At 43.5% G+C, this 17,062-nt stretch overlaps 1 protein-coding gene across 30 annotated transcripts in view; it reads right to left on the bottom strand.

Moving 5' to 3' along the window:
- The window catches only part of Kcnma1 (potassium calcium-activated channel subfamily M alpha 1), a 729,767-nt gene that overhangs the window by 238,557 nt on the left and 474,148 nt on the right, over window positions 1–17,062 (bottom strand). For all 30 annotated transcript variants that reach the window (XM_041633822.1, XM_041633823.1, XM_041633826.1 and 27 more), the window contains exons 6-7: window positions 9,373–9,448; window positions 303–378 (exon numbers count right to left, since the gene is read on the bottom strand). In XM_041633822.1, the coding sequence (XP_041489756.1) occupies window positions 303–378; window positions 9,373–9,448 (152 nt within the window). The remainder of the gene's footprint in view (window positions 1–302; window positions 379–9,372; window positions 9,449–17,062) is intronic.

The following is a 17,062-nucleotide window of genomic DNA, read 5'->3' as shown; positions in this document are numbered from 1 at the left end:
AGCACTGCCATCTGGTGGTTTGCTTAGGTTATTGCATACAAAATGGAAACTGCAAGTCAAACAATGCGGGCAAAGCTGGAAAATACAGGTCCAGGGTGCGAGTATTACTCACCATTTGGAACTAGTTTGTGGAGGAGTAAAGGGTAGGGAATTCTGAAAAACTGCGTGGTTTGTTCCTCTTTCGTGTGTCTACAGCTAAACTTGTCTTCCTCAAAGGAATGATCACTAAGTAATAAAACGACAGACTCGTCAAGGGCTTGCTTCCGGCCAGCCAGGAAGGCAGGGTCTTCAAGGCCACTTACCAAGTGGATGAATCCAGCTGCAGTCAGCCACGTGCTGATAAATATGGAGAGCAGATTCACCAGCTTGATGGAATTACTGTACAAGGGGACAAAGAGGAGAGTCTCTAAGTCACAGAGAGAAGACTGGTGGGAAGTGCATGATGGTGTGACAGCGCTCCCTTTCGAGGACAGGCAGGCCACGCTCATCAAAAGGGTGAGACACCTTGATCAGGAATGAGGGTTCCAACAGAGGAAAATCACAGGTGGACCCAGCATCAGCCCCCTCAAACTTTATTAAAACTTAACTTGTCGGTAAGACAAACTTCTTCAAGTATACAAAAAAAGCAAGAAGAGTAAATAGAATTTGCGCGCCTTCACTTTTATTGACACTTCCCCCACATCTTCAGTATCTCTGTATTCTGTCTCACTCACTTCAGTGTGTTGCCTCTTTCCGCTTACATTGTTATGTTGTATTTGAGCCACTGTTGTGGAATTCACAGTAGAACCTCTAATCACTGTAACATCCAACTCCTCAGAGAGGACACCCTGCAGTAGAACCATGACACTCCTGGATCTCAGAAAAGGAACTTAACTCAGCAACGGGATCTAGCATACAATCCTTATTTGAATGCCCCCAGTTGTCCTGAGAGTTTGCTTAGTAAAGTTTACATCATTTTCATCTCGCAGAAAAAAACATCTGTCCCCTACCTCTTGTTCTTCCATTATTGGCCCAATACAGCCCCTGGAGATGCTAGTCCTTCACGTTGGGCAATTCATCTATGATACCAATGTCCTCTTTCTGTCCATGTCTTTCTCTTGGATAACATATTATCTACATTCTAAGGGTTTGAATCTTGAATGTACAGCAAAAAGACAAGGATGGAGGCTATGGTCTATTGGGCACTCCAGTGCTTTGCAAGGGGCCCCAACAGAGGCTGTAATTACTAGTCCTGGATCAGCCATGGCGCTTTCCTTCACTTCCACTTATGTAACTGAAGAAAGGCATTCATGGTCTCTGTTTGCCTGGACAAGAATGAGCAAGTGCTTCCAAACCTGTGGGCGAAACTGGCCTTTCGAGATGTGTGGGACACCATCCTCCCAGTTTAAAACCATATGCCAAGAAAACAACACACTGCCCACTCTATACATCTGGCTATCTCCAGAATCACCATTTGAAGTTCCTGCAGGTTGCTGATGCATTGTTACGTGCTAAGAATTTCGCTGAGCACTGGACCAAGCCCTCAGAGTTCAGTTGAAGAGAAAGAAGAGCGATAATATGAGCAAAGGGTGAAACTATGACGCGGATACTCAAAGGAACAGCTGACTCAAGCTAGCAGGAGTTCACTGACTCAGGGACTGACAGTAAGTGACAGCTATGTGGCTTGGGCAGTCTGTAGGACCACAGGCAGTGGGACCAGGATTTATTTCTAGTGCATGAACTGGCTTTTTGGAGCCCATTCCCTATGGAAGGATATCTTTCTCAGCCTAGATACGGTGGGGGTGGGGGGCTTGGTCTTGGTCTTGCCTTTCTCTCTTTCTGAGGAGTAGATGGGGGGGAGGAAGTGGGGGGAGCAGGAGGAGGAGAGGGAGTGGGAACTGGATTGATATGTAAAATGTGTAAAGATAGTTCTAAGAAAGAAGGAAGGGAGGGAGGGGGAGAGAGAGAAAAAAAAGAAGAAAGAAAAGTGAAGAGAAGGGAAGGGAAGGGAAGGGAAGGAAAGGAAAGGAAAGGAAAGGAAAGGAAAGGAAAGGAAAGGAAAGGAATAAAAAGAAAAAGTAAGTGGAACACCTCCTCCCCCGCCCCTCCAAAAAGAACTTCACTGAGTCCTTTGGGTCTTCTGAATTTCACCCTTTACTCTAATGCAGGGGGAGGTGATGACTCTATTGCCACTCACTACCTAGGAAACTGAGGTTTAGGGAGCTTATTTAGGTTGCTTGGTAATCATAATTAGTAAGTGGTAAGTAACTTGGGAAATCAGTATGGGAAGCCATGGGGCCTTCTTTTCAGTTACCCTGTGGTTTGCTTGTCACCCCTTCCTAAAAACATATATCTCCTGACCTGGGAGACCAGGGTATTAAGGGCTTCTCCTGTTACTAGGTAGTCCAAAGAAATGCTGCCAATAAAAGCCTCAGCCAGCAGATAGACCTATCAGACATATTTTTCAGGAACTACATGTTCTAGTTCTTCTCAGATACAAGCTTTTTTTTTTCTTTTTTCTTTTTTTCGAGACAGGATTTCTGTGTGGTTTTGGAGCCTGTCCTGGAACTAGCTCTTGTAGACCAGGCTAGTCTCGAACTCACAGAGATCCGCTTGCCTCTGCCTCCCGAGTGCTGGGATTAAAGGCGTGCGCCACCACTGCACGGCTCAGATACAAGCTTTTAACAACCTACTCTAGAGGAGTCCTCCTAAAAACAAGCCCCAAAAAGATGGAGAGAGAGGCAGAAGCCCCGGAGGGAGCTAAAGGCCTGCGTGCAGCTTTGCCTGAAGTCAGCCATTCCCTCTCGGACCCAATCATTCTGAAGGTGGATTCTGGTACTTGCCTATACACAACAGAAATGGTTTACATCCAGAATATTCTCTGGGAGTGTCATAATTGGCCAGGCTTGTCTACTGTGTGGTCTGCGGTAGTTAGCTCTGTGGCTCTAGATGCTGTGGTTTGGTCAGCACTCTCTAGGGCAAACATGCCTGTGCTAAATCCTGACCTTCAAACCTTTTCCAGTCACCTCAGTGGGCCATGCCATCCTTTGCCTGTCTCAAAGTCAATGTTGCGGCTGAGAACAGAATTACCAGCTAACAAAAGAATGCGTTTACCAATTTCCATCCAAGCCTTTCTCTGCAGCTGGGACATACTGGGATCCCTGCCTCTTTGCTCCATGGAGCAGCTGACTAGGCTGGAGGTCCTCTTCACTGGCTCCCAGGTCCTTGATCAGAGGAATAGTTCCACAAGTCAAAGATCAGCAGGGTGAAAATAAAACAAACCAAGTCAGGGGTCTGCCAGCTGAGCGCCATCAGGAGCAACCCAGGCAAGCCTGCAGCTCACTCTGTTTCATTAGCCAGGTTATCTCTATGTCCTGTTCTCTGCAAGCTCCTCAATGGAGAACCAAAGCAGGGCAACCCATCTCCTTGTCTCTACTTTGCAAGGCCCCTATGATGGTACCAGATATCAAAGAGGAAGAGGTAGGGAGAACGGGTAGCAAAGGGAGGGGAGCTATGTGCTGCTCTCACTTTCCCCAAGGAGAATTCAATGCCTAATTGAGTCACTCACACACTTCCAGTTCCTCAGGGCCTAAAAAGTACTGTACCATCATCAACAACTGTGTGAGGTCCTTTCAAGATATTAAATCTATTGATGTCTCTGAGTCTCTTGGTGCTTTGGGGAAATGGCCTAAATATGGCGAGTATTAATCTCTAAATGATTGTCCCAGGGATATTAATGGTGCTTAAGGGAGCTCTCGCTCTCTGCAGAGAATTTAATCACTGCTGCTGAGACAGACCAGGTTCATTGCTGAAGTCTGATTATTTGTATGACTTCAGCATCATCACAGATTGCTTGCATGAGGAAATGGACTTGCAAACCCAGCTATGAGTATGTTAGTGTCTGAATGCTACATGCAAAAACATGTAAAATGAACCCTCAGTGGATTTCCTCTGTCCTCTTTGATGTGGACTTTGCCATCTGAAAGAGGACCGTTTAGGAGGCAGGGGCTGCCAAGAGAATGCTGTGCATTTGCGGCAAAGGAGCTATTGGAGATGGCTATGTGTGGCCTTCATGGGCAAGCTCAGAGGCCTGGATAAAACATGAAAGCAGCAATCATTAGAGCGCCTCTGACCAGGCAAAAATCCAGCTCCTTGTCTTTAAGGAGAAATTGTGATCCTATCGTGAAAACCTGGCCCCTCTTTTAAAAATCTGTGTTTCCACAGAAACTTCTGAATTCCTACCCATCAATTCTCAGTCACTGTTCTAATTTGGTATATCCCTTAGTTACTTTCCTATTGCTGTGATAAGGCACTATGATTAAGGCAACTTATAGGGGAAAAAACAAAACGCTTATCGGGGCAAGTCCATAGTCATCATGACTGGGAGCATGACGGCAGAAGAGCAGACATGGTCCTGGAGCAGAAGAGAGGGGCTTACATCCTTACCTGCATCCTGGAGGCAGAAAGAGCTCATAGGGAATGGAGTTTCAAAAGCCCACCACCAGAGGTACACCTTTTTCAAAATGGCCACACCTCCTAATTCTTCCCAAGTACTTTCACCAAATTGGGACCAAGCATACTAACATATGAGCCTCTAGGAGCCAGTAGGAAATGTCTCCCAAGGGCTTCCCTGTTACGAGGATTTGGTCTCCCACAGGTGGTACTATTTTGGGAGGGTCTAAAGCTTTAGGAGATGGGGCTTAGATGGAGAAAGTAGGTTAGAAGGAATGTATTCCTGGTGGCTATATCTTGTCTCTAATGCATCTCTTATTTTCTAAGTTATGAGGTGACCACCTTTGCTTTCTCAGGACGCTCTACCTGGCCACCACGTTGGAGCAACAAAGCCAGCTGACCATAGACCTAAAACCTCTGAAACTCTGAGCCCAAATCATTCTTTGCTCCTTGAAGTTGTTCTCTTGGGAACTTTGGCATGGTGATGAAAGTCTGATTGCCACCAGACACTAGTCATCCGCACGAATGTGTGAAGGTGAACCAGTGTGCAAGCAGAAGTCTGGTAGATCGGTGACCTTTCCCAGGACTCGTGGGTGCTTGGCAAGAGAGCCTAACTCTTAAAATCAGAGCAGTAAGGTCAAAGATACCTCACCCCTACCCTTACAGAACACAACACATATCTGGTTAACTCCAAAAATGCCAGGCACTTTGCACCAGCAAGCATGAATCTGCCCTGCCCCTTTCTTCCACTGTTTCCTGCTTGAAAGAGCAGCCAGGAGCCAGCAGTCTTGTTTCTTTTCACTGCAAAGTGCCCCAAACGGGAGAGCTGATTGGATGATACTGCACTGAGATGAATCAACTTGGAGACACAAAATAGAGCAAAATCAACCGGGTCAGTCTGTCCTTAGTTATCTCTACACTATTCTCCTCTTGTCCACCTGACCTGCTGGAGGCTACGTCCTAACAGCCCTTCCCTGGGCTACTGTTCCTTTCTGACCTTCAGATTTTTGAAGTCTTAGACACCTCAAACCAATTCTATACACTGAGTGAAAGCACGGGTTTTTAGAATGGTAAGTGTCCATACTTTCTCTTCCAATTAAAAGCCTTCAACATCTCTGTCTTGTTCTCCAAACAACCCCTCAGTCTAAGTGACATCAGGGTATGACTTCAACCTCATCCCCTTCTGAACTGCCATCACAAATATCCTGCTTCATAGATAGCCTTGGAGTCGTTTCTGAGGTCATACATGTAAGACAATTAATTCTACTAATGCTCCGCAGGTGTTTTGTTTAGGTATCTGGTGGTGGCTGTTCACATAGGCTACATAGGAGATAGAATTGGCAGAGAGCAATGGCTGACACTGCACAGCACAGGGGGTAGAGTGTTTTACTTCACCCTGTACACTCTTCCATAAAATGGCACAAATATTCACAGGGAGCACATGTTACTTAAACAATTAGAGGAAGCAATAAAGCAATTTGAAAAATAAAAGCCCATACTAGGTAAGCCGTGTTTTAACAAACATTGTTGACCATGTTCAGTGATATGTGGGATTTTAGCCCTTAAGCAGGTTGGCGCTCATGGCAGAGCAAATGACCCAGCACTGAAAGTTGCCCATGAATGCCATCAGCTTGCAAGGACAACTGAGGAATGTCCCAAAGCTCACACAAATGGCCCAGCATCTCTTGTCTGCCTAAAATAGGCCATGCCAGGATTAACTTACAGCTTGGCACTCATCCTGACTCCGGCTATCCAGTGTTCCTCGTCTGTCCCCCTGTTCACTCTGGTCCCTTCCGCTGACCTCTTCATTCTTCATCCTTCCCCTTCTACACTTATTTCTGTGTCCTACTTACTTCAATTCTGAGCCGAATGAAGCAATGGAAGAACAGGAAACAAAGCCATGCTCTTCAAAGTGCTGTTTCGTCACCTTTGTAAAGACTCCCTCCTGACCTAACACCACCACGGGTCAGCAGGGGTCACCACTAGAGAAGCTTCCCCACCACTGAGAAAGCGCCAGGGTGTACAGAACCCACAAGAGACCTGCCCAAGGCCAAGGCACTAGTCAGGGCTTCATTTCTTGTCCAGAGCCTTGAGAAAGAGACTTGGAGTGACTGTAGGGGGAAGCAGGGCACTTGAAAAGCTGAGCACTTGAAAAGACGGTGCCACAACCCACCTAAACTTTCTGTAGCTGAAGGAAGTGTTTCTCTGGGCCCGGAGACTAGGCTTTGGCTTCCCTACCTGAGCTCACCCTCCTCGTCTCAACCACAGAATGTTCGGGAGCATTTACTGGTTCAAAGGTCCTACAGGGCTCCTGTTCTCTCAGTGTGTGATTTCTACAAATATCTTGATTGAACTCAGGCCATCTTCCCTACCCTTCTGTGACCATCCTCCAGGCCCAGGAGAATGACAGAGACCTAATTTTTTTTTAAGGTTTCCATCTTCACTTGAACAGACCCTGCCTGCTGCATAAGTCCTCCCAGGCCAAGCGCAATGACCCTCTGTGCCTCCCAGATCCAGGCTGCTCCTGTTTTAACCCTGACCACTCTGACAGGAAATCTGATTCTGAGTTTCCCCACCCATAAGGCCTCTCACTGGGGCACTCATCATACACTCACTTTTACATACATAGACACTTGCTTTAGACCCGGGGCCTCACACAGCCTGGTTGTAACTGCAAACAAAAGGAACCCAGAACATCCACGCTGTGGGGTTCTAAAGAAAGGGTGCCTGAGAGTAAGAATTTCTTATATAAGAAGTGGGGAGGTCCTGAGAGAATGCCATTTGAGGGCAAGAATTGCAAGCACCCAATTGCTGCTATCGGCTGGAAAACCATTGCCTCTGAGAAGCACACTCCCCTCTTCCTCCAGCCAGCAGCTTTCCCCCTCTCCCTCCTTCACTTAGAAAATGAAGCACCACCAGGACTGCAGAGCTAGGAAGAGGCTCTTTTCCAGGGGCAGCCAGAGCTGACTTCTGAATCTAAACAAAGGCTGCTTCACTGAGAAGCAGGAATGGGTGAGTGCCCTAGAACAAGGTTGGTCAAAGACGCCCAGAGGGCAGGCACATCACGATGAGGCCGAAAGGCTGTGCACACACGAGGAGGGCGAGAACGCTATTCTAGTTGCATTATCGCTCAGGAGACTGGAATCTTCCTAGAAACCCAATATCATGGGGAAAACGTCTCATTAATTGATGAGGTAAAAGACAAATAGGAGAGCTGAGAGCCTGTGGGAGCCTGTGAATGGCTCCATTATAACAAACTCCACGTCTACACCCGCTCCATAAATTTTAAGGACAAGGCCCCAGACTTGGCATTACATACTCACCAACTCTCCCCGGGTTTAAACAAAAAATCAGCCTTGTGACACAAGTTCAGTACATGTTAATACAAGGCACGCTAAATTCGTGATGTTATATGTTATAGTATATGTTAATACAAGGCACACTAGATTTGTTTTTTGTTGTTGTTGTTGTTGTTGTTTGTTTTTGTTTGCGACAAAGTCTCACTGTGTGGCCCTGACTGGCCTGGAACTCACTATATAGACGTAGGTGGCCTCAAATTCACAGAGCTCTACCTGTTTCTGACTCCCTAGTACTAGAATTAAGGGGCCTAGATAGATATGCTACCTTTGTTAACTGTTTCTATTTCAAAAACAATACAAGTCTATTGCATAAAGGATAAAACTTTAAGGTAAAAACTTAAGGCTACTATTGCTCAAAGGAAATGTAAAAAATTACTATCTATGAATGATATTATAAAGAAAAAAAAACAGAGAAGTCATAAATCTTTACCTCAGAAGATAAAACATAAAGGGATAGGGCACACCTTAAGAGAGCTCAGTGGCTCTTTTACATTTTGATCAATCTATAAAGAGTGAATCTTCATCTCTTATTCATACAGATGAATAGTTGGAAGGGGTAATCTGGAATTAAAATAAGAACCAAAAACAAAATAAAGGCACACTTGTTGAACATATCAGATTCTAGAAGCCAGGCTCCACATTTCATGACTAAAAAAAATCAACACAGAGTCCCAAGCCTCAAATGGCATGTCCATTAATTATACATGACAAAATACAGAAGTGTCCTGCTTCCTGTCACTCATCAGACACATTAGAGCCAAGCAAAGAGGAAATGGGACATCAGAAGGGGTTTTCTTAAAATGTAATGTCCTAGTAGAGAAATCTGTGAGCAGCACTCAGTCCCCACTAGAGTGCCCCTAACCCTTTTATTAGTGTGTTCACCAGTGCAGCCCGGGGTTCAGGCCCGCTCTGGGCACTGATAAGTCACCAGGCAGGGTGTTCCCTAGGGGATTTCTGCTCCTCTCCTAGTCATGTTTTTCAGACCATTATGTGGTCAGCAGATGCAACCATTGTACATTTGCCTGGAGGTGTTTAGGGTTCCCCCACAAGGCAGTCTGCAGAGCACATCCCAAGGGTTCCATAGATATAAAGTGAAACAGCTCAAATAAACTTAGGAATGAAATGATTTTCTGTTTGCCCTATGAGGTTTGTGACTGCCTGTCAAGGAGCATTGCTTCTCTTCCCTTTATGGCCAAGTTCAGTTTCTTGTTTAGTAGTAACTAAAAAGGCATTTAGGATCTGGCAGCATGGACTTCCCAATCAATGAGCAAATCCATCCCTCATCCTCCATGCACCTATCCCATGAGCTTCTGTTGCAACCTCATTTGGTGCCCAGATTCCAGTCATGTGACCTTGCCATACTGAATCTTCCTCCCAGGGATATAACCACACCTCCCCTTTTCTCTTATTTCTCCAAGGCTTTGCAGAAGAGAAAAAGGCAAGCCCTACCTTAGTAGGCTAACTCTCCAGCTAGTTCTTCCTGTGAATAACACAACTCTATCCTTTTAACAAGATCATAGCAAATATACTTGATATTTACAGCCTGGCCCTCGGGAACCAGACAGGGGGGAAACCATCTTACCTTGTCTTAAGGATATTCAGAAACTGCAAAATTTCTGAAAACTGTATCAGTCTGAGAGCTCTTAAAAATCTCAAGCCTGGAAAGAGAAACAAGACAGAGGTGTTATTCTCAGTGCTTGGCTGTCATGCTCCCAGCCTGTGGTCTGAGTGACTGTCACTCATGTCTGCTCAAAGGGCTGCGGAGGCCTTGAGAAGATGAATGCTCCAGTACCTTGGGACCGTTGCTTCATTTTGACTCTCCACTGGCTTAGTCTTAGCTGGTAAATGGGCTTTCTTGTTAAAGGTGAGCTATTTGAAAGCATGTTTAAGGGAGAAGCTAGATGAGAGGGCCCGTGTTAAGGGGGATTGTCTCCCCTGGTGAGTTCCATTGTAAAGTCCCATTTCTGAGCTACCCAGTGATCTGGCAGAATTTGGGTTTCTGAAAAATACTTGGAAATGTGCTCATTCAGGATAACCTTATGCTTAAGAGCAGATTAAGAATAAATCGGATCATCTTATGTCTTTGATGACTTTTTTCTAATCTTTATTTTCAACCTAGATAAAAGAAAGACTCTGGCCCAGAGAACTACAAATGTTCTATAAAATTGTTTATTTTCTCTCAATTAGAAACAAAACAAAAGAGAAAAACAAACACAGATGAGTGAGCTACCACACTTCACAACTTCAGGATTCAAAACTAACAGTTCTGTTTTCACTGATGTCAACGATTTTTGTATCTGTAGCCTCTCTTTAATCGAAGAGTTACAGCTTCTAAGTGAGGAGGGGCAATAATCAATGAGTCATTTTAGGTTTTGTTTTTCAGAAACAGGGTGTCATGTAGTCAGGCTGGCCACAAAATCACTCTGTAGTAAAGACTAGCCTTGAACTCCTGACCCTCCAGCCTTTACCTCCCAAGTGCTGGGATTGCAGAGATGCTCCACCACACCCAGTTCTTTCTTTTGTCTCATCTCCCTTCAAGGATCAGTCTGTCTAATTCAAAGCCATGCGATAAAAAATATTCTAAATCACCAGGGAAGTGGTAGTGCATACCTTTAATCCCAGCACTCAGGAGGCAGCGACAGGCAGATCTCTGTGAGTTCGAGGCCAGTCTTATCTACAGAGAAAGTTCCCTGATAATCAGGGCTACACAAAGAAACCCTGTCTCAAAAGACAAAAACAAAAAAAAATCCAAATCAACCAGAGACCTTATGGAGAACTATTGCCAAATGCCATGAGCAAGCATTGGGGTGCTCGCTCCCCAGGGATTTCCTCTTCCCTCAGCGGCAGGTGTGACACTGCATGATTAGGGTGAGAAGTTATTCTGCTCCCCTCAAGGCAGGCAGGGAAGGAAGTTTAATTTGCATGGTGAGATGACACCAGTCATGAGATCCACTAGAGACCTCTGCCCCAGGGTGAAGCCAGAGTACCTTCTCCTTGAAGAAAAGGCGCGTAACTGGAACACTGCAGAACTGTTTCAATAATATGTAAAAATCAACCTATGACCCAGAGGTGGGCACGCCCAACTCACAAAGGAAGTAGGAGGAAATACTGATGGCTCAAAGGGAGCGTTTCTCACCTGAGAAGAATCCCACTTTGGGAGCAAAAGATGATGTTCAGAGTATGTTCCTACGTCGCTAAAGAATATTAATGTAGTTATTATTCTAACCAGAGAGGCAGACCTGCAAATGGAGGGAGGGAATGTGAAAGAGACCTAGACTACTGAGAATCCAGTCTTACCAATCTGATGGAAAGCTGGATAGCACTGCTGAGCCGAATCTAAAAAGGCACTGCCTCAAACGCGGAAAAAACAAGGGAAAGAGAAACACAACACAAACAAAGAGCAATGGAGAGGAGGTCGCAGAGACGCAAGGGAGGAATAAAATACAAGGTGATGGAGGGGAGATCACAGAGACCTGATGGAGGAATAAAAGGAAAACACAGAAAACTCCATGGTCAGAAGCAGGAACAGAAATTAGCAGAAAAGAACTATCTAGAAATTAAAAAAAAAAAAATGATTTCAGATTAAAAGAATTAAGATGTATCTGCCTTTTCTTTGTTTTCAAGTTTTAAGTATAATAATGACTTAAACACTGAATCTAAAGCATCAGTGTTATGGTAGGCATTAAAGCAGGAAGTGTTAAATGCTAATATTTGAATGGTAAGTATTCCTCTAAAGTTGGCTTGGTCCTTGGCTGGGGCAGCAGTAGAAAGCGATGGAACCCTTAACAGATAGGGTCCTATGGATGTAAGCCAGGCCACTGGGAGAATGTTCTGGAAGGAGATGTTGGGACCCCCACTCCTTTCCTTTCCTGTCTTTTCCATTCCCAGCTTCCCTGAAGCGAGAAGCTCCATTCTACCATACACTATTCCCCACGGCACAGAGTCTGAAGCAACAGGGCCAAACCACCGTTTCCAGAAAGCTCCAAGATTGCCAGCCAAAATCCACTATGGCTCAGCTGTTCGTTTCAGCTGTTATGACAAAGAGGAAAAGCTCACACAAGTGACACTTGGGCAACACTCGGAATTTTTTGACACTGTTTGACCTAAGGTTTTGATGATTCAAGGAGCTCAGAAAGACTAAAATCCAGAGCAATCTTTGCCGTTTTTGTCAGACTGTGCAAATCAGTCCATCGGTCAATCAGTTACTCACTCACTCAATCAATCAATCAACCAATCAAAGTCATTAAATCAGGTCAGAGGTCAGGACCATAGAGTATGGTTTCAGACTTCAGACTATCAAGAGACCTTATGGTGACATGTCATAAAGTGACAGGCAGAGAGCTTGAAGTAGCCAACTAGGGTAGACTCACTAGCAATGTGACAGCTATTCCTGGGTTAGCTACACACATGCTCTTGTCTTTGTGTTTGTGTGCACAGACTGGAGTGTGTATGTAGGTACATATGTATGATTTATGGAACCAAAAATAGAATACCACTTCCTGAAAGTTTGAACAGAATTTATTTTTTATTTTAAAAGGCTGGGGTTTTCAGACTGACACACTCTAATGACTTGCAAACATATAATACAATAAAGGATTTTCTTCAGTGGAGGTGGGTGAATATGGAGCTGGGAATAAGAGGAATGAAGGGGCATAAAGCCCACACAGATCACGGCTAGCTTTAGCTGTCAACCTGACACAAATGTGGAGTCATTTGGGAAGAGAACTCAGCTGAAGAAATGAAATGCTCAGATCGGACTGGCCAGTAGCCATGTCTATAAGGCATTCTTTTAACTGTGGACTGATGTAGGAAAGACCAGCCCACTGCAGGCAGGACCATCCCTAGACAGGTGGCCCTGGGCTGTATAAGAAAGTAGCATTCCTCCATGGTTACTGCTGTAACTTTGAGTTCCTGCCTTGGCTTCCCTGGATGATGGGTTATAAAGTGTAACACTTTCTTTTAAGTTTCTTTTGGTTGTGGTGTTTATGACAACAACAGAAAGCAAACTAGGGCAGCTTCCAACCTTGTGTGAGAAGCCCACTCAGCTAGCTGAGTGTCTCCCTAACAGGAGCTACCCAGAAGACAGTGCCTGGCCAATAGAGTCTGTGCATAAAAAGCAGACACTTAGCTCTCAAGGAAGTTTTCTTGGAGTGAAGAATACTGGAGGGCATCTGCCTGTGGAAGGAGGTCCAGTACTGTTAGCCTAAGATTCATAGGAGCTGAAGAGAAAAGGGCTTGTTTCTTTAATGACCTCTAGATGTCACTGCCTTAGCGTCAAGGCTCACTAACAAAATAGAAAAAGGCCAATGTGGGATAAAAATGTGCGCACGCGCACACACACACACACATACTGCCATTTATAACTCAGTAAAATAATCACTTCAAAAATAAAGTAAAATTATATTGCTGATCACCTACTTTAATTATGTTTTACACATGAAAAGCTGTGTCTTTTAAAATCTATACAACAGAAGAAAATAGCTAAGGATGATACTCTAGCTATATTATATATATATATGTTATATATTATATATATATATGTTATACATTATCCGTACATGTTTAAGCAACAGGACCAGATTTTACACCCAAATATGTCAAACTGCACCCAAACCCCAGACTTGTACCCATTGCCTTGCTCAAAAGACCATTCCAGTTCCAAATTGGACTCAAGGAATCTGTATCAGTTTTCTACCATTGTGGCAAAATGTCATGGAATTTTTATACAGGAAAATTTTATACATGGATTTTATACAGAAAAGGCTCATTTTGGCTTATTCTGGCTCAGTTTCAGAGGTCTGGTTCTTGGTGTGTGTGGGAGAGAAAGGTCATTCAGATTTCTCTGTGTGTATGGTAATATGTGGATGCACGTGTCTACGGAAGTCAAAGGTGGATCAACATGTTAGTTCAGTTTAGTGACTCAATGTTGCTGTGAATAACATGTAAACAAGCAGGAATGGCTTTATTGGTGTGAAACTCTGTTAGTATAAATAGACCATGGGGATTAGTTGGCTACACCTGTTTTGGAGGCATCCTAGTGTAATCCAGGTAGAAAAGGATCCCCCGGACTTTTAGGTGCTCACACTCAGAACTGAAACACTGCACATGCAGAACAAGCTCTCAGGTGAGGTAGGGCTGTGGCTCAGAAGACCATATGGAGGCAGCAGCAGTTCCTGCACCAGCCTGCTACATCTGCAAGGTGAAGACTGAAAGCCAGGGCTGAGCATGCTCCACAGTCAGATACTCCAACTTAGTAAGGATAGTTTGGGCATAGAATGTTTTAAAGTTCAGATTCTAACATGCAACCATGTTTGGGAACGTCGGGTTTACGGCACCTTTTCATTTTAATCCTTAATTTATCATTCCATGTTTTATTTTGACATCCCCCCGCCATGTCAAACTCCCCTATATTTGAGAACTTGCTGGGTAACTTTAAAAGCCTTCCAGCACATTACCTGTATATGCAAGCTCAATTTTGAGGAACATGCTATTTAGCTGTCAGTTAAAAAGAAATAAACACTGTAATGTACTTATAGCATAGAGCATTCAGCATTCAGCAAAGGTTTGGTGGGGCATAGTCTTAGCAGCATGGATAGCATTTATTGTTTCATGTTTATGGTTAAATATCAGTAAAGCAAAATGGATTAATAGTGATAAAAACTCTGAGTCATTTTATGAAAGCAAATTAAAGCAAAAAAAGCAAACAAACAAAATCAAACCTACAATGTATACCCACGAAACTGGAAAACTCACTAGTGGGGCTGGCTCTAAACATAACAAACTTTGAAAATTTAGATTAACAAAGGAAATCATTATAGGCGAATAATTGAGAAGTAAATTGAAAAATATATATGACTGCTTCCCAATAAAAGATCCTGTATCCATTTAATTTGTTTGTTTTATTTAAAAATACATTTCTTGCAATAGATGCAAGAAAGCAAAGGACAGATCCCCTCACAGTTCTCAGGAGAAATTACTTTTGACCAAGTAATATAGATACTGAGCTGACTGGAAGAAAAATAATTCCAGAAGAAATGGGATATAAGAAGCTGTAAGAGAAAACATAAAAGCAAATGATTGTCTGTGGAATGAGTTTTTCTTTAAAAAAATAATAAATAACAGTAATCTAAAGTTAGAATCTTTAGGACTAAATGGAAAATGATGAAAGAAAGGGAGAAGCCAGAAGAACACAGAAAGAGGTGCCAACATTTGTATCCTTCACCACAGGAAGGCACCGTGGGATACAAGTCTACCTGCACACGTAGTCACACTCAGTACTCAATAACGGGGATGCATGTCTACCTGCACACGTAGTCACACTCAGTACTCAATAACTGGGATGCGTGTCTACCTGCACACATAGTCACACTCAGTACTCAATAACGGGGATGCATGTCTACCTGCACACGTAGTCACACTCAGTACTCAATAACGGGGATGCATGTCTACCTGCACACATAGTCACACTCAGTACTCAATAACGGGGATGCGTGTCTACCTGCACACGTAGTCACACTCAGTACTCAATAACGGGGATGCATGTCTACCTGCACACGTAGTCACACTCAGTACTCAATAACGGGGATGCGTGTCTACCTGCACACATAGTCACACTCAGTACTCAATAACGGGGATGCATGTCTACCTGCACACGTAGTCACACTCAGTACTCAATAACGGGGATGCATGTCTACCTGCACACGTAGTCACACTCAGTACTCAATAACGGGGATGCATGTCTACCTGCACACGTAGTCACACTCAGTACTCAATAACTGGGATGCATGTCTACCTGCACACGTAGTCACACTCAGTACTCGATAAGTTGGGATACACATTTAAATTTTAAAAACTTTATAAATGTATGCCCTGGCAATGCTGAAGCATGTATGGGCATCCGGTATATGACAGTTCTGTTGAACTTGTCCATATTGGGTTTCATGGTCAAAGCTGATGAGTACGACTGATCAGGTTTCTTCCTCAAGAGGGCACCAGATCTCACTACATCTCATTACAGATGGTTGTGAGCCACCATGTGGTTGCTGGGAATTCAACACAGGACCTTTGGAAAAGCAGGCAGTGCTTTAACCACTGAGAGATTTCTCCGGCCAGAGACACATGTGTACCTGCACACTAATCGCTCTCTACTCAATAATCTGGGATACATGCCTGCCTGCACACGTATTCACACTAAATACTCCACAAACTCTTCTTAATAACAACCATTTAACAATTACTAATACGGTTCACATTATTTGGATAGAAAAAAATCTCACTAAATTCATCTAAGTTAGATTTACCACAAAAAAATAAAAAAAAAATAAGAAAAGAATAAGAAAATGAATAAACAGAGATGGAAATTGTGGCATATACCTTTAAGACCAGCACTTGGGAGGCAGAAGCAGGCAAGTCTCTGTGAGAAAGAGGACAGTCTTGTCTATATAGGCATTCTAGGCCAATGGGGCTACAGAGTGATTTCTAGCCTCAAAAAGCAAGGAAAGGAAAGAAAAAGAGAGAAAAGAAAGAAGGAAGCAAGGAAGGAAGGAAGGAAGGAAGGAAGGAAGAAGAGAGAGAAGACTAAGAGGGAGAAAAGACGACAACAAGGTGAGTGGAGAAGAGCAACACTCTTCTGTAAGAATTTAGTAGGTGATACAGAGTAATCACAAATCAAGCGCGAGACTAATTCTTAGAATAACTGGTTGGCAGTAGGAAAGAAATTCAGTCATTTCATATCAAAATTTAAAACAACTCAAGATGAATTAAAAACCAAATGGAAATAATGACACACAGAAAACTAAAAGAAATATACTTGTGTCCTTACGAGACTGTCTAAAACAAGAGGTGAAAAGAATCAGGAGAGTTCTGAATTATCAGGTTCACAACTGTGAAATCAGATCACATCAAAGATTCCCCGCTGAAAATAATACAATACTAAAAATGGTGCAACGGGACTCATTTCTGAACTAGGGATGCAGTTCATTGGTAGAACACACCCTTCATATGAGCAAGGCTCTCAGCTAAATCCCTAGACTCCAAACAGATGCTTTTTTTTAAAAAAAAGGAATTTATTTGGATGTCAAAAGCATTCTATACCCAAAATATGGAAACAGAAAATCATAGAATAGGAAATTAAACTAGGAAAGAGCCATTTGAATCGATTATGTTTGTTGAAGTGAAAGAAATTGTATCTCATGCAAAACTCAATTCAAAATGGACCATACACTACCATGCAGAGTCAAGATAAGAACCACCATGTTCCAATGCAATTGGAT

This window comes from Microtus oregoni, unplaced genomic scaffold (genome assembly GCF_018167655.1).
Source record: "Microtus oregoni isolate MIOR12 unplaced genomic scaffold, Mior012 000045F_ref0000178, whole genome shotgun sequence".
Classification (NCBI taxonomy): domain Eukaryota; kingdom Metazoa; phylum Chordata; class Mammalia; order Rodentia; family Cricetidae; genus Microtus; species Microtus oregoni.
This window is presented reverse-complemented; position numbering and strand designations above follow the sequence as displayed.